The 26,154-nt window shown below is 46.2% G+C and overlaps 1 protein-coding gene across 1 annotated transcript in view; it reads right to left on the bottom strand.

Annotated features, from left to right (window-relative positions):
- Positions 1–26,154, bottom strand: part of DNAI1 (dynein axonemal intermediate chain 1) — a 155,162-nt gene that overhangs the window by 35,352 nt on the left and 93,656 nt on the right. The window contains exons 15-19 of the mRNA XM_074166282.1: positions 23,521–23,610; positions 18,873–18,960; positions 16,861–16,940; positions 10,546–10,694; positions 9,564–9,663 (exon numbers count right to left, since the gene is read on the bottom strand). Of these exons, the coding sequence (XP_074022383.1) occupies positions 9,564–9,663; positions 10,546–10,694; positions 16,861–16,940; positions 18,873–18,960; positions 23,521–23,610 (507 nt within the window). The remainder of the gene's footprint in view (positions 1–9,563; positions 9,664–10,545; positions 10,695–16,860; positions 16,941–18,872; positions 18,961–23,520; positions 23,611–26,154) is intronic.

The raw sequence follows: 26,154 nt of genomic DNA, 5'->3' as shown, positions 1-26,154 counted from the left end.
CCAGGCTTACAAGGCTTCATTCCCCAGCAGTGGTCTGGGCAACGCTAGCATGCTCAAAAACAACCTGATGGCAACCAGAACCAAGGCTGGGAGGAAGTAAGTATGTATGTAAGAAAAAGGCAGATGTACCTGGTAACTTGGCAACAAAGAATAAAATCAGTGCAAGAGCAAAAGGTGAGGGATAATTTAATATCATGCTGCCCTTTACCAGTTGACATCTCTTTCACTGCTTGGCTTTCACTGTCCTTGTGATGGATTTACCTCATTTTCTTGACTGAATCATGATACCTCATCCATTTGCAAACTCCACAGATGATTTGTTTCAAACTCTCAGGCAATATATTTAACAAGTGGGCAGGCCACCCCCAGCCCCTTTCTAGCACCAAGGCAGCTGCTAGAGCATCCTAAAGGCACTGGGCAGGCGGGGCAGCCCCAGCTTGCATGAAAGCCAAGCTGCCATGCAGTGGAGGCCTTACTTTGTGTGATTTCTATACTCCACTGCAGCCAGAACAGCTTCCAATAGAGTTAATTTGCTCTAGAACGATATTTTCGAGTTACGAATGAGGGTTGTAAGGCAGTCCTTGGTCCCTCTGACACCCGGGGCAGTCAGGTGCTTGGCAGGAGGAAAGAGACCCGGCTCAGAAAACATTCATTGCCTCCCTGCTTCTGCGGTGACAACACAGGAATGATGGTCCTCAGCTGCCCCAATACCAGCACCAGACAGACCACAGAATTACGGGCTTTCAGAGTACATTCATGCTGCTGGCGAAAGGACAGACCCCAGCCCTGTTACAGGTATTTTCAGAGGTAGCTTTAAGCTCAGGAGGATGAGCAGGCATCTGTGAAAGCTGCTTTTTGGGCTGAGCTGGGTAAGCTTTGCCAGCCAGGAGCTGGCTCTGAGTCCTGGGGTACAGGAGAGGTCTAAGCACATCCCTCTGCCCTGCAGCATCCCAGCCCACTGCTCCAGGGTGGTGACACAGCCCTAAAGAGAACATCTCTGTCACTTGGCTTAACTGTGGGAGCTGCTTCACTGTAGGGCTGCATCTCTCAACTTCTCCTCATTCTGTAAGAACTGGGTTGCTCCCAATTTGACATGGAACAAAAACAGCATCAGTCTCAGCTGATTTGACTCAGCTCCCACGAGTCAGTAAGAAATCAAAGCCCTGGCACATAAAAGAGCTGCCATTCATTCAGAGAGGCTGAGGGCCATCTGACCTCTCCTGGAAACCCTGTAACATTGTTTTACAAGAAAGTGCTTGTTTATCCGAGCTAACTTCCTTGTCACTGTCATCACTTCTGCCAGCCCGGCTCTGCTCCGAGAGCCTCAGTGATTAGGATAATCTCCTTCCTGTCTTGGTCCTGCAGACTTCTGAATGCTGTTATCAGGTGCTAAAGAGCTGATACATCCTACCCCTGAGCTGGGTGCACTTCAGTTTGGTCTAATATGATTTCTCTTACATTGCCTGTGACTCTACTCTTTTTTTTTTTCTTTCCTCTTTAACATTGATAGCATGCTTTGATGCTTTGGAATGAATCACAAAGCCTCCTTCTGCTCTTCACTTTTGTACTAAATTCAATGTTACTTTTCAAATCACTTCTGAAAGGTGAAAGTCAAACAGAGAAACTAATCTGTGCCGAACTCGTGCAACAGTTAGGCTGACGATAGCAGCCGGTACCTCTGCGCTACGCTGCAATCCCTTTTGCAACAGCAGAGATGAACCTTCCTTGGAGACCAGCATCCAGCCTGAGCCCCAGCTTTGCTCATGGGATGACTCTCCCAGGGTTCAACTCAGCAGCACAGCCTCAGCGAGAGCCGGCAGCGCAGGCAGTCCCCTGCTCCAGCCTCCCTTACACTGCTGCTGCTTCCCCAATTAGTGCTCATTTCATATTGCACATTTGGTTTGTGTCTTTGTTGAATTTTATTCCACCGATTGCAAATTGCTGCTGGGGTTGTTGAGCTCATTTACAGTTTCAGCACTTGTAAGTCCTGTCCACTAAATTCCACCAGAATTACCGCTGGGTTTCAGCCCCAGCCCCAGCATCCCTGAAGCATCCCGAGCTGCACTGCACACTCTGCCGAAGACGACCTCCGTCCTGTCACATCCGTCTTCTCACCGGCCCTGTACTTTGCCTACCGGCTTGTGCCAACAGCGCTCCCAAAGTCAACCTGTAAGCATGTATTACATACTGATCCTCTGATCTACCAGGCCTGTTACTCTGAAGAACAGTATTAGATCAGTTTTATGTGATACAGCCTTACTAAATTGGCTGTTCCATGATCTACCAGTGCTTAGAAACAGACATTCAATGATTTGTCCCAGGATCTTTCTGGATAGCATATTTAGGCTGCCTAGTCTCTCCTGCACCGCCATGCTCTTGAATACTGGGCAAAGAGTCTTTCCTCCAGTCCTCTGACACTTCCCAACTCTGCCATCTCATCCCAAACATCTGCTGACGAACAGGGAGACTGTTTCAACCAGTCCCTTATGTGCCCCAGGGCAAATCTCCCAAGGCTCTGCTACGTGAACACATCCCAGTTCTGCCAGTATCCCTTGTGCTCTCCCAGTTGTGGCCCAGCTCCTGGTGTCAGGCTGAAACTATGTCCTCATAAACAAGGACCAAGCTCCATCTCTTCACATGTTGGCTGGGTCCTGGCTATGCCCCAGTGCAGAGACTCGGTGCTGGAGGCTGGGGCACGGGTGAAGGCAGGCAGTTTCAGGAGCAAGGGCAGCATCGAGTCTGATGGGAGAAGCAGCCACTGCTCTCTGCCACATGCAGCCCCGCGGCAGGCCAGCAAAGCTGTTCATAAGGCAGATATCGAACCGTCACGGTTTGGAGACTGGCATTTAAAACGAACCAGCTCAGATTTCAGGTCATTATAAAATGCCAAGCAATAAACATCAAGGTTCTGGAGCTGCCGTCTCTGTACAGCAGGATGGGGCTGTACAGCTGGAGGTTCTCAGTGGCCCTAGTGCCAATTGTCCCCACTTGCAAAGTGAAACCTAAGTGAGGGGCCATTCTTAGCGGCCATCGATAATGAAGAGCAGAGAGCAGCTAGAACCTAGGAGCAGCTTTCTAAACTCTCACAGACACTTCTGATGGGCTCTGTGCCTCCATCAGGTCTTTATGCAAAATCTAACAGGTGAATCAACAAAATCTTTGGAGATGCTGCCCAAGTCATTTTTTCACTCTTATATGTCCATGCAAGCAGAAAATGACGAACTTGGTTCCTGTGTGGCTGAATGAACTAGTTAATCTCAGCAGGTAGGTTTCATCAAAATGCTGTATTTTATATCCTGAAAGAGCAATAGCTCTAGTAATGAAAATCTAGCCTGCGAGCATCTGTGTAAGAAACAATTCCTGCAAAGCCACTCACAAAAGGAGTTTAAATTTATCAGTTTGACTTTGCACTGAAATCAACCATTGCGCTGACAAAGTCATCTCACCTGCAACTCAATAGCTAAGGGATGTAAGTGGGCAGTAGTGTCCTGAGGTGCCCTAAGCCACATCTTGAGGCTTAGAGGCCACTGGAGCACCCTACCATGGGATGGGAGCTGCAGCAGGATAGTGGTGAGGGCTCAGACCCTGCAGGGCAAACCCAAGTCTCCCAAGCCAGCTTTGTTTGCTAAAAGCAGATGCTAGGGGAGAGAAATGCCGGTGCACAGAAAGCCTGGTGGCTGGGGGAGAAGGGAGGACATCCCGACTGGGACAAAGTGGAGGCAGCATGAATTCCAGGTTCTCTGCCCATCTACCTCATTGAGCTTTGACATGCCTCCAGCCCTTGTTTTAAAGCAGACATAAGTCTCCCCAGCAGTCCATATCAATCTCAAAGATTCAGCAGGGAATATGAAAGAGCCTTTTAAGTTTTGTGGCAGAAGAAAATGAACAGTCTTACTAGAAAACAACCACTTATGCTGTGACTGCAATTTCAAAGCCATTTTAAAATAGTCCCTGCCCACTTCAGCCTACTCAAACTTCCTTCTGGGTGACACCACAGGGAGCCGTATGCACTTAGTGTGAAAACCAGCCATGGTGCAGAGAGCTAGGAGATGCCTCGTCCCTGCCCTGCAGAGCTACCAGTGGCCCCATAAGGCATGGAAAAACCCCATGGGCTACTGCGGAAGGGTAGGAGAACAGACTTATGCGCAGCAGGGACATCTGTAGCTATGAGAGGTTTGCAGTCCTGGCTGCCCTGGGCAAAAGCATTGACTGATGCTGGGAGGTCTGCCGGCACCCCTGATTCATGCCCTATGAGGAGAGGCAGGATTAGGTTCAAAATACCCAGTGAAATATTTACAGACCTGGAAGGTTTAGCAAGTGTCTATCTGCAAAATTATTCATGCTTTTAGATACAGAGATTGGCTTTTGCTGCCGGTCAATGCTAAACGGGCAGCAAGTCTTGGCAAATTGCTCTGTGAACACACACTCAGGCCAGTGCTAAACAAGTGCTTCTCTCTGAGCTGGGAAAAGATGAGCAACAAGACAACAGGCATTTCCTCGGCATCTTATCCTGTAAGTGAGATACAACAGGAACCTGGTCTTCAAGACTTCTCATACAAAACAGTTGTTCAGTAAAATATGTTTATACAAGCAGGAAAGGGCACACTCACTTCCTGAGCAGCACAAAGCATTAGCTAATTTCCTGAAGGTTTGGGTTGTTTCAAGTATTTCACATCTTGAAAGGTCAACAGCTTCAGTAATGGGGAAAAGCCCTGGAGCATATATCTGAGCAGCTTTCTCTGCAGAGTGCATACTTGGACGGCATTTATCTTGAGGCTATCAATATTTACTAAACATGGCTATAACATCACCTTGCCCTTCTTGCATTAGCCATGAAGGACACAGACTACAGAAACATGAAAGCAAATGGACTTGTACTTAGTGCATGCTCCCAAGCCTTTTGTGAAACCCCTGGGATCCTCCTTCTCACACAAGGACACTTCACAGTGTCTCGGGGTTAAAAGGTAATTCAGGCTGGAAGACACCCCCACAAGTCTCTACTCCAACATCCTGCCCAAAGTAGGGTCAGCTCTGAGGTCAGATGTGGTTACTCAGGGCCCTACCCAATCTGGTCTTGAAAACCTCCATGGACAGAGATGGCACAACCTCTGTGTTAAAGCTGTTCCATTACTTGGCTGCCTTCATAGTGAAAGTTTTTCCTTATATCTAGTCCAAATCTCTTGTTTCAATTAATTTCAGCTGGTTTCAGCTCATTTCATCATCCCTTCATGCACTGCTGAGACAAGCTTGGCTCCAACTTCTTAGTGACCTCCTTGTAGGCACTGGCAGGCTGCTGCTGGGTTCCTACTCCAGGCTGAATAATAACGGCTTGACCATGCCATTACAGCTGTTGCTTGGGGCAGCTGTGCCCCACAGCCTGGGATCCAGCCATCTGGGGACACTTATAATGTGGGTGTCTTTGGCTTTTTTAACAGGGATAACAATTCATGCACCAATTCAGCACAAGAAAGCATCCACGTGCCCAGAGTGAGCCAGACATGGAGGCCTGCAGCACTGCCCCTGTACAGCACAAACTGCCAACACCATTTATTTACTTTCCTTAAATAACAAAAAGAAGCTCAAGAAGGAAATTTCAGGTATGATTCCTGCTTTTACATGTTTCTTTATTTTTTTTCTGCTTTAAGTGTAAGTTTGAGATGGGCTTTAAGCAAACTCCAGAAGACAAATCCTGCTGAATGCTGCAAGGATTGAATTCTACACCTCTCCATTTCTCTGCTCTCTGTTCTTACGACAAGCTGACCAACATCCCCAGATTTCCTGCACCCTAAATATAGGAGTCCAGGCATTCAAATTCACCTCCACATTTTTTTGATTTCCAAAGCAAGTCTCTCATCCCAGATAGCCTCTTCATGTCGGGCTTTTACCTTTTGCAGCCTAAACTAAACTAGGTACTCTCTAACCTCATTTTATGTCCGTGCTGTGCTAATCATGGACTAATCAGTATCTGCACCCAGGTCCCTGTAGGAGATGGTCTGGAGGGACCACAGAGCTGCTGCCAGCCAACTGAGCTGCAGGACTCATGTTTAGAAATAATGGAACTCTCCACCTGTCTGCTTTAGGACCCATTGTGGAGTCTTCTAGTGTCATTTGAAATGCAATCACAGAGCAAAACTGCAGTGGACGTAGCACAATGATTGAAACCAAAGCTGAACACTCTATAGCAACCACTCTGAGTGCATCCAGCAGAGGCTAGCTTCCATAAAAGCAGCTGGCTGTCCAGTCCTTTTAAAATCAGGCCACTTATTTAGGCATCTAGTTATAGAATTGGGAGGTTTTTTCCAGGCGGCATTGGCATGGATATGCACGTCTCAGTGATCATTTTATTTTATTTCAATTTTCATTGCAAATCATTTAAGCTCATTCTGAAATAAAATGGCCATCAGGCAGAGCAGAAGACTAAGGAAATTACCCAGAACACGATAAAGAGCAATAGTAGCAGTTAGTATCCACTGCACCAGCAGCAGAACATGAATACTCAGGTTATTTATGAAGGGGTGGTGCTGTCCAAAGCAGATGCCCAGCTTCCAACATACACATCTTATCATAACGCCCCTGAGATTTACAGCTTTTCTTAAATCCCCAGCTCCTGGATTCATGGGGATTGAGAGATTCTTAGATTCTAAAATGCCCCAATTTCCAAGTCAGTCTTAAGAGTTAGGGAGGTGATACATGCATTTTGGACACCTAGCATCAGCTTGAACAGGGAAATGTGTTTTTCAAAATACGACAGGTATCCCTTTAAGACCACAATTAGGGCCTGATTTTAAAACCACCTCCAGGCAACCTTCAAGTTTTGCAGGCATAATTACGTGTGGATGCAAAGCTAGAGGCTGTTTGTGAACAGGAGATCTTTAATGTTTTATTTTCCGGCTGACACCCTGTAGTTTTCTGTATCCTCTTAAAGTAGATTTTTTTTCCCAGCATTAATGGAGACTGCCCTTTGCGAGGTGCTGAGTTATTCCCAAGAAGTGCACTCTGCTACAAAGCGGAATATGTCTAGGAACAAAAAGGCTGTAAACAACTATTTATTCTACATCCACTGCAGATCCTGAAGGTTCTGTTCAGAAGAGAAACAGAACCATGTCTCAGACACACCCTGCTGCACCCAGCGTGGCCAGTGGCTAACACAGAGGCACAGGATTTCTATCAGCATCAGCCCTGGCCAGCCTCCTGCAACAGGAAGGCAGCTCTTGCCTGGACCTTTCCAGCTAGGCAGCCCAATTCCAGGCTGCTCCTGGCTCACAGCCACCCTCCTCAGAATTTGGGATTAAAGGCAAAAGCAGAACTAGATCGTACTAGATTAAGGTCTAATTAGGATTACTGAATTAGATCCAAGGTAGGATAGCCAAGGTGAGATACCCTGGGTGCATGCTGCCAAGTCAGACAGTCTTATCCATAGCCTCAGACGAACTCCAGGCCCATGGATGCTGCAGCTGATGGGACTCTGCAATGACACAACTGGAGTCACTGCAGCAGTGGCCAGGACAAGCTAAGGGTGAGAGGGAAAGACGCCATTGCACAAACTCTTGCCAAGTCCATAGGAGCTTTTCTGCAGCAGGTAAAGGTTGGACAAAGAACCTGGCCCAAGTGAGTAGCATGAAGCCTCCCTAGAGATAAGCTAGCACTGCAGGAACTTGACCACATGAACACCCAGTGTTTGCCCTCTGTCTGGTCATGCTGCCCAGGAAGTGTCACTGCCTGCAGACATCTCCATCCTCTTGCCCACAGTTAGGTGCCAGGACACAACTGGGGTTCTCAGAGTTCTCTGCACCGCTCACCCCAGCACTCAATTGAAGCTGTGAGTGTCACCAGGACCCTTGCCGTGTTTGGGGTCACACACAACTTCACTTGTGGGAAACAAGTCAGAAGACGTGTAGCGCTGAAGGCATTCGTTTCATTCATGCAGGCCCTTCGTTTGTTATATGGGAGAATGGGGATGGGTAGACCCATGAACAAAGGGCCCAATCCTGACCCTGCCTGCAAGGGAAGAGCACTGTCACTGCTTCCTGCAGGCTGTGGCACCCTGAGCTTCCCAAGGAGACCAGGTGCCCAGGGAAAAGATTTCTATCGCTTAGCTTGGGAGAGATGAATTCACAGCCTGAGCCAGTGTATCAGTGAAATGAATTTTTTGCTATAACATAAAGGTTAAACTGCAATAAAGTTGCCAAGGCATCAATTCAATGATAGAGATATATAAAGGCCATCTTTTTGCTAGAGTAATTTGGCCAAACTGCACAGACTTTCCAATTTATACCAGCAAAACATACGGCTCATGGTGACAGAGCAATGTGGTCTTACAGTACAAAACCAGTGTTGACAGATAGCTACATGCCCTGGCTACTCGCCAGGCCCAAATTAACCACCTGAGGCACTAGGATGGATGGCTAGGGGCAAAAATATAACTGCTATCATCTCAGTATTAGGACTGGTCTAAGTACTTCATTACCACATCATTGCTCTTGGATACAGCCTCACACAGTGGGAAAATGTTGATTTTATTTAATTGGAACTAAGTTCTATTGGCTGACCCTGGGCATATTACTATAATTGATTTTTTAATATCAATACAAGTATATACCCACTTTATTCTATTGCTTCTTTATATCTTGGAGGTTCAGAACCAACGCTCTCATGTCAGCTCACAGGAGGGGTGCTTTGATCTGAAGCATCATCTCTCCATCCCCAGGGATGCACTGGTTAATAAGCTGACTTATTTCAAATAGAGCATGTTAGGTGTTTTTCTCCTGGCATGTGCAAGCTGCACACCTGCACTGATGTGGTCAACACGAAAGCAAGCAGGGACTTGCATGCATTTGCAACGCCTACCTAAATGCAGCAGGAGCAGCGTTGAGAAGGAATGAGCAATTCACGCCCAGAAATATGCATGGTAAGGGCAGGAAGGCATAGGAAAAGCCTGTGCTTTCCTCTCTGTCCTCTGAGTACCTCCATCCGTGGAATAAGAGGAGCAAACTGGGACTGCAGGGAGGTTTGGCTTGTTCATGCTAGAGGTTGAGAGGGGCTTGGCCCCCCAAAAGCACCTGTGCTTAGAAGAGAGAGCCCACGTGCATTTCTGATGGATTTGTCAAGGCTGCAGTGAGATGTGCAGCTGACCCTCAGCATCTGCTAAAATCCCTCCGATTTGTGATTTAACATCAGCTATTTGCATAATTGGGCTGCAGCTGAAAGATTTCTGGCCTTATTGCTTCTAGGGTTGTAGCAGACCTTAGGGGGAGAAGGAGTAAGGTTTCCTCATCTCTGTTGCTTTATGATTTCTGTGTCCTCTGTAATCAGACTGAGCAAAAAGGAATTAATAGTTTTAGGGCCTTGAGCTACCAAAATGACCCTGCCATCCTGAGGCAAGCAGCTCAGGCAAGCTGCAGCCAACTCAGCCTGTCACTGTGGTGGATTTGTGCCGGTGGGGGATCTGCAGCTCCCCTGACGTGCTTGGCCAAGATTGGGCTGACCCATCCCCATGCTCGACCCTAATCTCCCTTGACTTTCTTTCAGCTCAAATCAGAGCAGTGTTGCTCCCAGGCTCTCACCTTCCCATCAGTGGTGACTGCAGCAAAGACGGTGGAGGAGTAAGGGGACCATGCGACATCCCCTACAGCAGAATTCAGGTCAAAAACAAACATCGGAGTCCTGTAAAAAAAGACCCAGGGAGAAGAACTCGTTTAGACATGCCGCTCTGGAAGTGAAACACTGAGCTATAAACACTTTGATGCTGCAGCCTGTGTTGTTCAAAGCCAGCTGCAGTAGTGGGAGATGGTATTTCTCTATGTCTGATACCAGCCAAGGTCTGAGTCAAAGGCAAAGCAAAGCTGAGCATCAACCGAAATGGGTCAGGATTGGTTCTGCTGTGTTGAGAAGAAAGGTAGCGTGTTTTGTTCTGAAAACATTTTGAAAGCTTCCCCCCAACACACACAGAAAGATGGAGTCTCTCTGGTTAACAATCATAGGGGAAAAAGTGATTTTTGGTCTCTGGGCCTCTGACAACACCACTGAATATTAGAGCAGTATTGGCAACAGGAAATATTTGACTCTGACTGATTTACAATAAAATCAATTTCCTGATTGAAACCAGACATTCCTCAAACACTAACCCCGAACTTCATTATGTATTTTTAAATGTTCCAATTTTTTTTTTTTCCTCTCTGGCTCTTAGGAGGTGTCTTGCCCCTGAAGCCATAAGCCAGACCCTGACATTTCTCTGTAGCATTGCTCCAGAAGAATAACCCTGCCATAGTAGGTCCTGCCTGAAGAAAGCCAGGTCCAAAGCGAAGCAGGCTCTGGTGCTGAGCTGCACTGCTTGGCAAGTTCCTTGGGCAGTCAATGCTAAATCGCATACTTCATACCTGGGGAGTACAAATCTGAGTCATCAACCCCAAAAACAGAGATAAGACAGCAATTAGCAATATCAGTGCCTAAGAGGGAAACTGATACTGGGGTATGAGCAGGGTCAACACGTGAGTTGGCATGTCAGGCTGGACCTCCCCACCCACACCAAGACCCAGCAGAACTTACTTGATGGTGTGATCCCAGATCTTGACTGTCCAGTCAGAGCTGCAGGAAATGAAGACTTTCAAGTGGTAGGGATTCCAGCTGACTGAGTCCACAGCCATGTGATGGGCTTCAAACACATCCAGAAACTGGCTTGAATAACATTTTGAACACTGCAATGGAAAGAACTACTCAGTAATCAGAGCTAGACCTTCTTCTGGAGCTCACATTCCTGCAGAAAGATGCCTCTGCATACTTGTGTGGCCTCCCAGGCTCTTATGGGCTGGCTGGGAAGAGGCAGCTGATACCCAGAGGTGCTATAGAAATGAAATAATTTAGCACATATGCTGCTTCACCCCACTTGCAGGCAACACCAAACTCCCCTCTGCAATGCACAGAGGTAGGATTGAAGTTGTCTGGTTGGATTTACAGTCAGAGCTAGGCCCCAGAGCCCATTCTCCACTGTGGGAGCTCCATCACCTTCCTGCCAGCCTGGGCTCCTGCCATGCCTCTGTAAAAGGCTCTCTGGAAAGGCATGGGAAAACGGCTCTTGTGTTGCTCAGGAACACACAGCACCATATGCATTTGAAGTGCCACAATTAAAACCTCCAGTAACAATGCTCTGAGCACAAGAATGACCTATCAGATCCTTTGGCTCTAGGGATTTAGGGTACATGCCAAAAATTCCTTCCCTGCCATCACCCGGCGATAGCCTGCTCTGAGAGCCTGCCTTATCATACCTCTCTGCAGCCCTTTCTCTTGTGCCTCTTGTGACTTTCTGGAGAGGTGTGAGAGGTATGAGAACCACAAGAGATTGGCCAGAGGTTGGCCAGCACTTTAGGCATGTCCCCAACAGGCAGGTGGGCCACCCTGCACCCCAGGAAACAGCAGCCTGCAAAATGGGCAAACCCTGCACAAACATGTGAGCGTCAGGTCAGCAGCACCACAGCTGCAGGTGCTACTGAATGGCAAAATGTAGGATGTGTGTAAGAGCTGCAAAATATTTGGGACCCTTGGAAAAAATCACTTTGTGCGTGAGCTCATGAAGTGGGGGGGGGGGGGGGGGAGGGCAGACATTACAATCAGCTTGTCTGCACGAGCAGAATACGGAACCTGACCCGGGTCGTGTCAGTTCTGTGCATACAGGAAAATGAGGTTATCCTCCCCAAACCGCCTCCCCTCTGACGGGACTGGAGGCTTCCTTCATTAGCAACAAGGACCTCATTTCACAAGGAATGTCCTCTTGGTTGTGTTCTCACACACAGGCTGTATCCACACTGCAGGTTAGGGTTGGTTTCAGGATTTTCTGTCCATCTGCCTCAGTAGTCACTACAAGAACTTTACAGCACCTTTCATTACTCCCTAATGAATGCAGCAACACATCATCTGCCCAAGCAGCAGGACTGCTGAAGTGTTACATGACTTTAATTCTTGCAAACCAAAGCTCTAACAAATCATAAGGCTTAACTGTTTATTACACATGACACTCACTGTCTGGTACTCAGATCTGTTTTCTTCTGATGCCCTTGTGCATTGGTGCAGGTACTTGATTGAGGGTGCTAAACTATTCATACAGCAGCAGCTCCTCCATCCCTGGGAGGCTTGCTATATTAGGAAAGGGAAAGAAGAGAGTGGCTCCTGTCCCACTGAGATTTATTGACAGTGCCTATAGCTTGCTAATAGTTTGGTGCATGCTCCAGCTTTGCAGTCTGCAAGTCTGGCCCAGAGCTGAGGCCCAGGCTTTGACAGGAAAGGGATCTGTGGTTTTCCTGTGAAATCCCAGCTGTGTCCCTTGTGAAAAATGGACCCTGCGTGCCTGCTTTAGTCTAAAGCCAGTGCCTGCCAGTACCACACTGTGTTCACCCCAACCTTTCGTATCCCCTCTGACGTGTGAGACAGGGCCATGTTCTTCCCAGGATGCATTTTGAAGAAACACCAAAAACTTGAGAGAAACCTCAGAAAGAAGTATGACTTTAACGAAGAAAAGAGTTTCTGAGCTAACTAGAACTGCTGGCAAAGTCTTCCCCTACTATTCACTTTAAAAACCCTACAGTTATTAGACACATGTCAGGATGAAAACAGAACCACCGGAAAATGCGACGCCTAACTCCTGACAAGACAGCTTTGAAGAGGATGAGCAGATTCAGGGAGCAGGCATTTGTGCAGCCTGTCTGATCTTTTAGAGCACTGCACCAATTTGCTGAGAATGTTTTTCTCCTATTTAAATGGTGGTAGGTATGTGTGAATAGTAAATGGTATTTTTATGATGAGACAGGAAAGCAAGAATGTGTCTATGGCAATACAGGAAACCGCTATAAAGATGACTGGTGACAGGGCTACAAAATATAGGGGAGGAATATTGGGAGGAAAGGAGAACTCCAAGGACACAAAACTTATGAATAACCTTCATTAACAGCACTTCAGTTTACGCTAGACATTAGCCTGACACAAAACTCCTCCGCATCCACGGTGAATGGATGGTTATTAGTGTCCTTATAATGCAGAGGGTTTCTTTAGTCCACGAGCAGAAACATTGTGACTCTAGGCAGCACAGAAATAAAAAAAAAGTAATGTTTTTCAAAGGAGGTTTGGATCTAGCAACAAAAAGAGCACTGCCCAACAGGGGCACTCCCTAGCAGATCAAGACACCCAGCTGCTCCTCAGAAACCTCAGAAACACAAATGTGTCCCGTGTAGTTGTGGGTAGCTGTTACCAGCAACACCAGAGGGTCTCCGTGGTTTTTGCTCAGTGCCTTCTTGTAGACACCGGTAACAGAAATGCTAAGGTTTGTAGAAAGACTTACGAATAGAAACAGAGACATGTAAATGCATCAGGAGAAACAACAGAAAATGGTAAAAGTAAGAACCTGTGTTAATTGATGGCAAATGCAGTCAATCAAGTGACAAGATAACTCGACAGAACAAATAGAAGTCCCAAAGATAAGGTGTCGAGAAGATGAGGAACCATATAATACCCAGACAAGGAAAACAACTTGCAAGACAGCAAGACTAGGCACTGAGGAAAACGATCGCTCCATTACTAAAGGGTCACAGGAAGCCAGAGCCTGTCCAGAAACCAGTTTGTCATCATCATTTGAGGAAAACCCAAGAGATGTGATAAGGACTCAACAGCCAACATCCTTTGTCATCTGTATAACCACAAGAAATCCTGTCCTGATCACACAGATACAAATGTCCTGGTGCTTAGTATGAGAGAATGAGTATGAAAGAAATTAGTTTTGTTTAAAATTAGAATCACCTTTTCTTTCAATGTACTCTTGCACCGAGTTTTATTATATTCATTTGTTATACTCTCAAGAAAACTGCCTAAGACTGAATCAAACTCCTCTCTTACATGAATATGTTCGAATGTCATCACAATTTTTCTGTTGAAGCCCTGTTTATTCAGAAGCAATTCTGACTAAAGAGTTGAAGCCGCAATAATGTTTCAATACAAATCTCAGAGACTATACTTTTTGATACCAAAGCTGAACAATTCCTAAACAGCAAATGAGATATGGAAAGAGGCAGTTTTGCATTACAGAATCATATTCATGCAGAAACAGTTTGTCCTCTACGTAAAAGGGCAATAGATAGGTCTGTGTGTAATTAAGATAATGATTTCTTGGCTTCAGAAACACTATTAACTAAGCCATTTAAAAAAATTCACTGTAATTGTTCTGCAGCTAAAGAATTAACATATTATCATGCTATTTGTGGGCATGCCTCGTCTCTGAAAAAAACGCCTCCCTGAAATTCACTTTTCAATTTATTTAATAAATAATCTAAAATTCGGCCCATGTGGAGAGCAGCCCATGTTTGATCCCTGACTCATACGGCATGTAAGGCGTCTGTCCCTCTCACTCCACACGCAGTGGCAAGGGCAAGTGCAGCAGAGAGACCCGAACAACTCACTCCTGCTCAGTGCAGCAACAAGACCCGAGAATGGCAGTGGGAATGTCACTGTCCTCAGCATCTGAACAGAGCAAGGCTCTGGGAGGCAGCCCACAGGTAGCTCCAGTAATGGGTTCAGACATGCAGTGTTTCAATACAGGGTGTGCTGAAGGTGCGTGGTAGTCCTTGAGAAACATCTGGAGCAGAAGTTGACCCCAAGTCTTTTGAAACTGTTTGTAAGCAAAACTCTCGGGGAACGCTAAGGGTGCAAGTACTCTTCCCTCTGTTTTTGCAGATACCACGGAGACATGCTTGTGCTAGATGCAAGATTTCTCTTCCCTGTGTTAGCCCATACAAGCTGATGGAAGATTTCCCCTTCCTGCCCACGGGAACACCTGAGTTTTATAGGGCAGTTGCCAGTTGCACAATATGAGAGTGGTCCCACTTGTCGCTAAGACTCACCAATCCAGGAATGTTTTGTTGCTTACCAGTAACCCTGAAATCAGCCTTATCACCAATAAAAGAGAAGATCCTGTACAACAGTATCTCTCTGAATTTGTCCACCCATGAAGTGGTTAAAATATCTACGTGACTTCATGGCTGGGATCACTCATTATATTAAAATCCCATCCTGGTTCAAGTTTCACTGAAGACCATCCAAGGCAGGAACACTTACAGCTTTGTCAATGCAAATGCTGCCAAATTCTGTTCCTATTCACTACTCCTCCACGAAGGATTTCCTTTGCGATATAACTCAGCCAGGACACCTGTCTGAACATTTCTCCTGAAGCGTAACTGGTGGTCCCCACCAAACACTGACATCCACTGTCATACTCACTGACATCCATCACTCACCTAAGCATAGAGCAAGTTAAAACATGTAGTTCCTTACTGTCTTTTGATCAGGGCTAGACACAACACCACACAAACAATTTGGAGTACAATACCCAGGGTACCAACTCCTGTGGGTGACCAGCCAGCTCAGAACATCTGCTGATAACTGAACAAATGCTTTGTATCCTGAAAGCATCAACAAAAAGCCATTGCACCTCACTGCCCATCACCCATCAGCCCAGCCCCCCCTCCCCTTCTCCCACCTCCCTTCTGCACCTGTCTTGTCCAATGCAAGTGAGCCCTGCTCAGAAATCCTCCCTAGATACTTCCTGGCAGAGGGAGGGATTTCAATCAGCATCATCCCTCTGGAAGGGTTACATATTTGTTAAGTCTGCCTTGCCTAAATTATTCATATTGATTTCAAAATGTGATTTCCTTTGGGTTCTTTTTCTCTGTTTTGTTTCCCTGTTGCAGGCAGGACATGGGGAAGGAGCTTACAGCATCCTCTAGGGATGGCTGGATGGACCTGCTCTGCACATCAGCCTCCTGCTGATGGTTCACCCCCCACACTGAAGGGCTGTGGCTACAATATTAACAAAGCCCCAAAGCCGGCTTGGAGGAATGCTGTGCAAACAAAAGCTATATGAATAACTACTGGGTTTATTTTCAAGATTAAATACAGCAGGGCTCAAAACTTCATATTTTTAGCTTGATTTCCTAAGAAAACACAATGCTTGTGTCCTGCTGTTCGCTTGTCTCTCCTCCCAAACAACTTTTGACCTCAATGGCAATTTCAGCCAAGGCTGGCTGCACGCGGGACTTGGCAATATTAAGGTCTTACACATGCTATAAAAAGGGATAGCCGTATAGTGCAAACATCTGGGCAGTGGCCCCACGCTGGGAAGGGCAAGCAAAGCTTGGCTGCTGCCCTTACCACACCAGCAGGCCACCAAGGCATCAGGCTGCAGGAGGGCACTGGCAGGGAGGCAGCCAGCACCGTCTGCAGGAATCAAGTGTTACAGCGTGGAGGTGGGATCACTGGGTTGGGGACAGCAAGGGGGTGATCAGAGGGAGGAAGGATTAGGGTAGATAGTGAGGAACTGAAAATAGGAGGGCAAGGAGAGAACGGTACTAGGGAAAGGATCTGGGATGTAATCGTGGAAGGGTAAGGCTGCAGGACACCAATCCATGGGAAACAAGGCTTCATTAGCCTCTCTGCTCACGGGATAACAGGTCTAAAAAGGAAAAGAGATGAGATTTTTTCTGAGATTTCCCCATTGCCATGAGGACAGAGGATCAATGTCTTTTAACTTCTGCTCTGATCGTAGTTAGAACCTCACTTGCACAGCGGCGATCTGCAAAGCATTCTGGGACACAGTTTGCATGAGAAACATTTCTGCAAAAAAAGGTCTTAATTGGGTCTGTGCAGAGAGCTCCCTGCGACCCTCTGTGGCTCTGTGCTGGTCCCAGGCTCACCACAGGGATCCGAGGGCAGGACCAGGCTCTGAAGTTGTACTTTGTTAACTGCCTGAGCAAACAGTTAAGATGATGAACCTGACAGACAAGCACAGGTCAGGGGATGTAAAACAAGGGACAAAGGAACTGTTCTTACCTTATAGATCTTTCCCTCTTCAGTACCAACAAGAAACAAATAGTCTATCTTTTTGTGAAAATCAAATGATGTCCCGCAGCCTGTTAACATAAGAAAGGTCTGTCAGGCAGAGAATTGGTTCATCTGGCCAGCACACGCTCCCTGCCTATGGTACACACACACTGCCAGCCTTTTCAGAAGTGATTTATTAGCCAGAAGGTCCCAAAAGAAATTACAGCCACCCCTCCTACAAATACTTCCCAAGCTGTGCCTGTCCCCAGGACTTGCAATTTGAAAAGCCAATACAGAGAAAGGGAAAAGGGAACTGGAAGGAAACTGGAAAAACAGATTGCCCTGGAATTTACTTTGGTAAGAATTTAAAATGCCTGGTGCAAACCTAAGAGTCGTGAGGACCAGGCCTGCCTCCCACTGGGAACACCAGATCTCTTCTGTTTGCTTAGTATTCACAAAAATATAAATGGTTTCCCATGTGTAATAGAGCCCGTCGTGTCATACCTCCCTGTGTCCTTTTCATTCTTAGCTCAGAAGCCATCTAGCAGGCTCCATTCAGTAAAGCCAATAGCAAAGGATGTGATTCGGGCAGAAACCTTCTGTCAGACACAGAAGGATCCTCTTAACTTCAAAACCCCTGAATCAAGCAACATTGTGAACTGTGTTTAAAACAGGTGTCACAGAATCATAGGATGGTTTGGGTTGGAAAGGACCTTAAAGATCATTGAGTTCCAGCCCCCTGCGATGGGCAGGGACACCTCCCACTAGACCAAGGTGTCAACCACAACAGGATGTGACTCCCTGAAATTTTGTGGCTTCTACTCCTGAGGCAGATGCAACATCACCCAAAAAAGCCAATTCACGTGGTGGCGAAAGAAAATTTCAGCAGGGTCCTTGAGCAGAAGATGGGATGCCTGCTGAGTGCCAGAGCAACTTGGGGTGGTTGACCATCAGCGACACCCAGGGCAATCATCAGACAAGAAACAGGAACAAGCAGACAAGCTCAGAAGCGCATTGTTATAGAGAACTTTCTGCAAAGGCAGCTGTCTTAAACGTTATGTCTTTAATGTTAACAAAATGTAGTCCTCAAAGGAATTGTTAGGGTCATTTCAACCCTGTAATACTGTCTGCATTTTTAACATTTAAATAGATTGTTAAATATTCAAGACAAGCCTTTGAAAATCCATTTCCCAGTAACACTAACAAATAATCCCAAAGCCCCTGGGAGTTTTGCAGTGTGCTGCTTTAGCTGGTGTCTTGCAACCCATGTGGCAGTGCAAACCTTCTCACAAATTGTTCAGCAGTTACTAGCCTAGGAACATGGCAATCTTTAAATGCAGAGCAAGTGCCTTCTCCAAACCCAGGCCACAGCTTCACAGCCAAAAGCAGGTGCAGTAGGATGATTAGGGGATTCCTCAAGGCTCCCTCTGTAGTCCAGGGCCTCCAGAGCTTACTCATCCCATCCTATCTCAAACACAAGGTGGTCAGGATGAGGGGATTCAGCCTAGAAGGACTAGACTGTTTCCACCTTGTATGGAGGGAGCCTAATATAGCTCAGAATAGATGCTGTGCTTTTAAAGAGTCAAAACCCGATGAGGCACATCCCACCACTGGCTGGACAGGCTGTGCACCCAGGAAAGGGCAAACGTTGCTTTTCACCTTTATTTGGCCAGCCCAGATCAATGTCTGGTAGGAAGAACAAAACTGTATTAGTTTTGACAAATACAGGTAATGCCTGTGCCTTGTCCACATTGGGATATCCCAGTAAAATAGATATTTTTTGTATTAATGTTCATCTTTTTCTACAAGTAAAGGCAAGATGCAATCAGCGATACTGGACCCAATTAGTGGCTATTGCTCCAGACCTACTTTGCCCTAGTACATGATGAAAGCGAGGAGGCGTAACCCTTCTTTAGCTCCTTTCCATTTCAACATCCCACTCCCAATTTAATTCCCCAGAATGACTGATTAGAGGCTTTGTGTCAGTAATTAATCAGCATGGCAAGGACTTGGGCTCCTACCAAGTGTTTGCAGCTGCAGCCCCTCTGGCCCCTGCATCGTTGTTCCCTCTACTGACAGCTTGATGACATCTGTATGAACCAGCTCATTCTGCAGGCAGAGGAGATTCCACATGAATAACAGGCTTTACAGCAACAATACAAGAGACATTCAGTACTTTGAAACGGCAAATTTTATAGAGGAATTTTAACAAGCTGTCCAAAAGTTGCTTAATGTTTCATGCTCATGGTTGGCAACTTGCTAACATGCTGTTTTACATAAAGCCTCCAGGAAACTGATGCTTTGGTGCACTGGAACTGAGAGCCACTGGTTCATCACCCAGGCACATGCGGCTGACCTGGAAAGCTTTGGGTTTCGGGGCAATGTTTTTGAGTGGAGGTTGACACTGCCATCTTAAATCATTGTGTTAAGTGAAATCACCCTGCGTGGCTTAAGGTGGGTATTGTGTGTTATCGTAGAGCTAACTAAAACCCACGCTAATGGATAGTAACTTACCACCGTGCCAGTCGTTGCTTCTTGCCATCCTCCTTTTATCCCCAGAGCAGCCTCAGATCCCAATCCTCACAAACTCACGGGCTGTGAGGTTCAAATAACAACAACATCTAGCAGGCAGTTCCCCCAAGGGAGAAGTGCTCAATATTGCTGTTATCAGCAGAGCTCTAACGAGCTGTCATTGCAGGCCACAACACTGCAAAAAGGCTGTGTCCCAAAGAGTTTACAGTCAAGGTGGGAGACATAAGACAGTTGAAAATAGACACAATGTGGGTGAGTATGAGGAAACAACGAGAGGGCAAAGATCCATTCTTAGACGAGCTTTGGGAATTAAAATGCAGAATGGAGTTGGTTGTGAATATAAGAATACCCTGGGGCTGATAAAAAGAACAAAGAACTAAAGATTAAATTAGTGAGCAGTGTGGGCTGAGGACTGGATGTTTTCATGAATCTGCAGATTTCCCACTGGAGCACCGTGAGAACAAAACATAACTTCTTAGCTCAGTGAATCAAGCTTTAGTTGGAGCTTCCCTAAACCCAGAGCAGGACTCAGGTGGAAAAAGATTCTGCCTGGCAAAGTCAATCCCAGGGAACTGCATTTTAGGGAAGGTGGGAGAAGACCTTGTGAGCACCTGCTCAGTACTGCAGTTCAAGGGAGGTAGTGTTCTGTAGACATTATTATCATATTTTGGGGCTACAAAAGTACAGAAGGATCAAGAAAGATCAAAAGCCATAACATGACGTATTTCCTTCTCACTAAGGCAGTAACTTCTCTGGGAGAGCAGCACGAATCAGGACAGACTACTGCAGCCTGCAGAGTCCTGCCTTCTGTTAGTGACTCTTCTTGCAGCACATGGGTTACATCAAGTCGGATTCAGTGGATAAAGGCAGGAGTGATAAGAAAGAGACGATATATGCTGGTGTTTGCGTGCAACAGTTGGGAAGGGCAGTGCCTGGAGCATCGAGGAACAGAGCATACTCCTTGTGCCACTTGCTGCCCACCCAGACAGGAGAGCTGATGGGCTGCTGGGAGCATAGTCAGCACACGTTGAGCAGGCACTTGCCTCCGCTCAGGCTATCAGGTCCTCTTGCTCCTCCAGAGAGTGCTTACTGTGTCCAAGCCATGGCTGGTGGCCACATAAGTCTGGTCTGAAGAGCAGGTTTGGAGCTGCCTGCAGCTGATGATATTGATACACCCAGTGTGTCTAACAGAGGTCAGCCCATAGATGTGCTAGCACACTTACTCTTTATTCTAGTAGAAAGGGAAACCACAGAGACCTTCTCTCTAAGCACACATCCTTCTGCAGCCTCTCTCTGAAGATGCCTCCCAGCACCTCCACCTGGCCAAAGCCTCTGTGGACATCTTCTGTAGCCTCTCACCTTCACAAAGGATCTTACTTGCATGGACTTCCCTGCTGTGTTGTTTTTATTTTGTACCTAGCTTTGCAGTCTGGAAAATGCATCTGTTCCTGGGGCTGTTTGTCGCCAGAGTCATTCACATATTCCTCTGGGTAAACAGACTGTCGACAGTTTGGCCTTCCAGGAATACTGAACAATAATATGTTGTTCTGCCTAACAATTGTAAAGCACTTTGTAAGCATTAGTGAATTAGGCCTTGCAGCTGCCTGTTTTCCTTCAGTTGTTATTAGCCTCGAGCAATGAAGGAGACCCAGAGCTGTTCAGTAATTTCGCTCTAGGTCACATAGGAAGCGTGAACTATGGCTACTAATCAAACCTGGGCCTCCTTCAGGCCAGTGAAGGAGAGAAGCAGTGCCAACCGATTCCTTGATGTGGCTCTGACAGCTCTCCTTTCTGATAGGCAATGTGTGCACCTGAAGGAGGAGAGCAGAACCATCCAGCTGCAGAAGTACTGCATCCTTCCTCATTGTTTTACACCTCCATGATGACCCAAAACCAAGCCAAGACGACTGCCTAAGCGCACACTGTTCACGTGCTGTCTCATGAAGTTTGTCCAAAGTGATTGTGCCCATTTCTAACAGCGACAGCCACTACGGTCAAGGCAGATCAACTGTCTCTAGCTAACATTTGACAGCTCTTCTATCCAAATTTTGAGTGTGGCTCGCCAAATATCCAGCTGGAAGAATGAATTTATTCACTTTCTGCTCGTGGCTTTGGAAGTGTCAAACAGCTATCAGTGTTTGAAGAAGCTTTACTTCTGGATAGTCCTGTCAAAAAGATTAAGGAAGCTTTCTTTAATTTATTCCCTATTTGCACTATGGATTTGCAGAATAGAAGACCTCTGGAGTCTCTTCAATTTTATTCTAAATAAAACCCAGAGATAGCTCTTTTTTTAAAACTGGAATTCAAGCAGATTGTCCATTTCTCTTTGCTGTGTACAAACCCTCAGACTGTAACAAAATGCCCTTTTCTTTCTGTTTCTTGCTTTCGCCATTGAATCTCCATCCAAAAAAACCCAAACCTAGACAGCACCTAAAGGTGCTAAGGTGCACCACCCCTGCCTGCTAAGTACATACCAGCTCTGGCAATTCCAGAGGTAACTTCATCTGAAAAAAATCCTGAAACAGTGCTTTTCACATGGGTGTGGCCAAGTTTATAACAGAAGTGCAAGGAATTAGTAGAAAAGACATTGTGCTAAGCGGATGCAGGTCTCAGAAATCACACCAAGGATGCTTAAGTAGATATATCAACATGCTCAAGGGACAGAAAATAACCAGCTTACGATGTGGGAACACAGTTAAGCACAGATGAATCACAGAAATGTTGCAAAAGACCCTCTACCAGGTGAGTTGCCACCCGAGTCCATCTGCAGACTCCTGGGTTGTCCCAGTTGCGGCATTTCTCTGAAGCAAGAGGCTTAACCCAGTGTTTCTTGACTCCTAAGTGGAGTAGGATGAGCACACTCAGTTATGGGGACTCAGCTGATAGCTGTAATCTGCCAAGTCACCTCAACTGGATGTGTTTAGCTGTAGGCGTTGTTATTACCCACTTCTACATAAATCTTTCTGGGCATTTCTACACAGGGGATAAAACAGGAGCTGAGTGCTGGGACAATGTTAGCTTGTCCCTGTCTAGGGAGCTCTGAGAGCTATTCTGGGAGAAGGACTTGGGACACACTTGCAGGAGGGATTTTTGTATCTAAAGCTGCATGTATGAACCTGGCGGAGTTTATAAAAAAGAACTTAATAATAAATGCTTAGAAAAGGCTCCCACTCCTGAAGTGAACATGAGACTAAGACTTACATATAATGGACAACATTAATTTCTTGCCCATGGCAGCAAGGCCTGAAATTTTCAGAACAGAGAAGCCTTCAGCAGCTTGATATAACAGTTTGAAAAAATGAGCACCCAAGGATATAAAGAAATTTCTTTGCTTGCTGAGGAATAATGGGACAGCTGCTTCAAATTCATATTTAGGGCAATTCAATTACTTCTTAAGTAAAAGATTTCAAAATGTAAAGTCAAATAGCAGATAGAAAATACACATGCTGAAATTCAGAGACATAAATCTAAGGATCATTTAGGGACATTAATGTTAAGTTTCTATCAATGTCTGTACTCCAAAAGAAAAAGTGATCAAAGGCAGGGCATGCAAACAAGTTAACAAAGGTTGTCTTGGGTGTGAGCTGGCAATGTCATGGCAGGGAGAAACCCTCTGCCTGTCTGATTGCCTGTTGCCATCCCACTTCAAATGTGAGCTTACTCTGTGCTACTTTGGCCACAAGGGGAGAAATGTGCACCTTCCCTCTCCCATTCTGAATTGCAGTCTGTAGACGAGCATTTGGGGGGTGATAGTCTTGAAGCTGGGGAAGAAAGCAGATCATTCTGCTCTGTTTCTGGGTGACCCTCCTGGGACAAGGAAAGTTTCAGGGCAAGGACGCGTCTTGAATTTCTGCAGCTGCAAAGCAGCAAAATGATCTCTTATACTCAGGTCCATGGGGTGCTACAGGTGCAGGCAGGACGAAGGTTAGGTCCTTAGCAAGGAGTAGTCTGGTTCTGCTCATTTCAGAATTTAACATGGAGCCCTAGACCCAGCTGTGACTGCACCTACAATCTTTTGCTGCCACTTTTTTTCAAACCTGGCTCATTATAAATAAAAATAAAACTAATGCATCATTGAACTTTGGAGGCAATTGGTTATAATTTGGCTGGGAAAAGAAATTGCCACCTATTTTTTACCTTAACTAAAGTCCATGAAACAATCCGCCCATCCGAAGAGACAGAGAAGAAGTTCAAATTGTTGTCCATGTCATCCTTCTGCCACTTGACCTTAAAACAAGAAGACAGTTCCAGTTAGCACAGGGCATTCAGCATCAGCAGGAGAGAGTCCCATGCCCTCAGCAGGGTTTTCTGAAATCCTTCCTGAAGAGCAGTGGTTTCCCCTGCAGAGGTCTGACGCTGTTGCAGTGCATGTATGAACACAGTTACCTCCACAGGCAGTTTCAGACATGTACTCAGCACCTCCATCACTCATTTCCCTGCAGGGATGCTGCACAGCGGGCAGAGCCCAAGCTCTGGGGACTCTGCACCCACCCACAGCCATCTCCTCCAGCAGCAACAGGAGCATTGCCATCAAGGATGGGCCTTGTGAGGTGTCTGAGCTACGCAGCGCTCTGCACTACAGCACAACACCATCCCAGAGATCCCTAAGACATCTCCAAACAACACCAGCAGTGCTGCAGAAAGGTCCCCAAGATACCTGAGTAAATCACTGACCCTGCCCAAACTAACCCTTTCCCATTTGGCTAATTACTCCAAGTGCAGTGCCATCAGGCTACCCTTCAGCCAGACAACCTCAAATTAGCTTTCAGTCCCTATGTGGGGTGCAGACGAGCCCTTCAGGCAACGTGTGACACGGGTCCTTAGGGCACTTCTGTTTCAGAGAGATGAAAATGTCTCCATTAAAATTGAAATCCTCCCTACACCTTCAGAGCATCTGTCTGCCTGGTAAGGAGATTTGCCTTTTGACTGTGACAGCTCAGCAGGAGAGATTAGAACTCAGATAAATGGCTTACAGTTTAGAAGAGACATTTCAGTTAGACCAAAAGCATTAAGAACGCTCAATTTTCAGATCTGGGAATTCAATCAGACTGAAAGGAAAAGGATGACTTGTCACTGGGCCTGTCAGCACACACTCCTGTGGGCATCTGTCAGTTCAGGATGGGGACAAGCACTTCAGCAGGTTCTGCTGAGGTTTTCAAAGGTATATCTGTTCCTGTCCAAGTAGTGCAGGAGATACATTTCCCTAAACATCATCCCATAAACATGATAAATGGCCATGATTATCCTAGAGCTTACCAAATACTCTATCTATGACCAGCTATTTATCTGGTACCTATTTCAGAAAACAAGCAGCATTCTCAATACTTTAATTACACAGATCGGGTATTGTAATGATACTTCCTTGGGAAAAACAGTGTTAATTCTGTTTTGTAAAACTGTTTATGCCGTGAAGTTCTGTGGAGCAAGAGATTCACCAAAGAGTAATTAATCCTCTAGTAAACAGGTTTCCTACCTAGAACACACTATTCTGAGGAAGGAAAAATAAAACATAAAAGGAATCCATCTGAGAATACATCAAAATGCCAGTTTCATGTCCATACGATGCAACTGAAGAGTCTCAAGTAGTAAATACCTTTGAACATCCTTGCACAGGAGAAATCATTAAGTCTCCAAGTGAAACCAGTTCTGCTATCTGGCATTAAAGGAATGGTGTAATTCAATATGGCCCAGAATAAAATGGCTAATGATAAAAAGACAGGTTCAACAGCACATATGGAGAGCAGTGATTTCCAAGGCTCGCCATGATACACAAAATGTGCAGGCTATATCTATTCCAGGAACATCTCCCTGGGATCATGAGCTACTGCTGACAATGACGGTCACCAGCAGCTGCTTCAGATGAAGGGGCTGGTGTAGTGAGTAGTTTTAATTCAAAGTGAGCAACGCTGAGTCCAGGGGCAACTGGTTACAAGCACATGCTCACACTGGGCACAGAAAAAGGGTCATGTTTCAAATCAGAGCTTTTTAAAATGCCACTCTAAAATTGCCTGACAATAAGATGTTTTTATTTGTATGTTCAACACATCTCTCCTCTAACTCATATTCTTCTTTTTCAGTCTACTTTTTGCCAAATATTTGGGAAAACGAGTCAATTCCCAGCCCCCCTCTAAGGCAAACTGACTTTGCCTGAGCTAGGGGAAGCTGTTTCTCGAGAGAGTATCTCCTATTAAAACACCATGCAAAGGTTTTGCCATTTAAACCTGGGAGACGTTAGCACAAGTGGCTCAGATGTCCTCTACTGGCACAGGACCACACTGCAAGAAAAGGTGACCCCCAGGGTCTGAAACCTGCAGCCTGAAGCCAGCAATGGCCTGAGCTGCATGTGGAAGAAAAAAGCAGGCAACACATACCTGTACTGAGGTCATTATGGGTCTGAGCCAACACCAGAAACCTGGAGCCACCATCCAGGTTGCTGATGCAATGCACATACTAGGATCAGACCTGGTCCAGACCCTCTCTGAAGGGAGAGTCCCAGCTTGACCCCTATCAGAGCGTGCATCCAGACACTCATTAGTGAGCTCTGCTCGAGCTGTGCAGGGGCAGCCGCAGCTGAGTTCCCGACTCCGCTTTTGCCAAGTACAGTGTACACATTTTGCAAGTGACAGCCCATCACACCAGTGGGAGATACATGGATGAAGGCTCAGTGGCTGGAGTCCACCCCGATCAACCTGTGCAGACACAGCTCCTGAGTCCTCATGTCTACGCTAACACAGCATGTTGCAGGAACCTCATCTGGAGGTGACCAACAAC

Source organism: Numenius arquata, chromosome Z, assembly GCF_964106895.1.
Source record: "Numenius arquata chromosome Z, bNumArq3.hap1.1, whole genome shotgun sequence".
Lineage (NCBI taxonomy): Eukaryota > Metazoa > Chordata > Aves > Charadriiformes > Scolopacidae > Numenius > Numenius arquata.
This window is presented reverse-complemented; position numbering and strand designations above follow the sequence as displayed.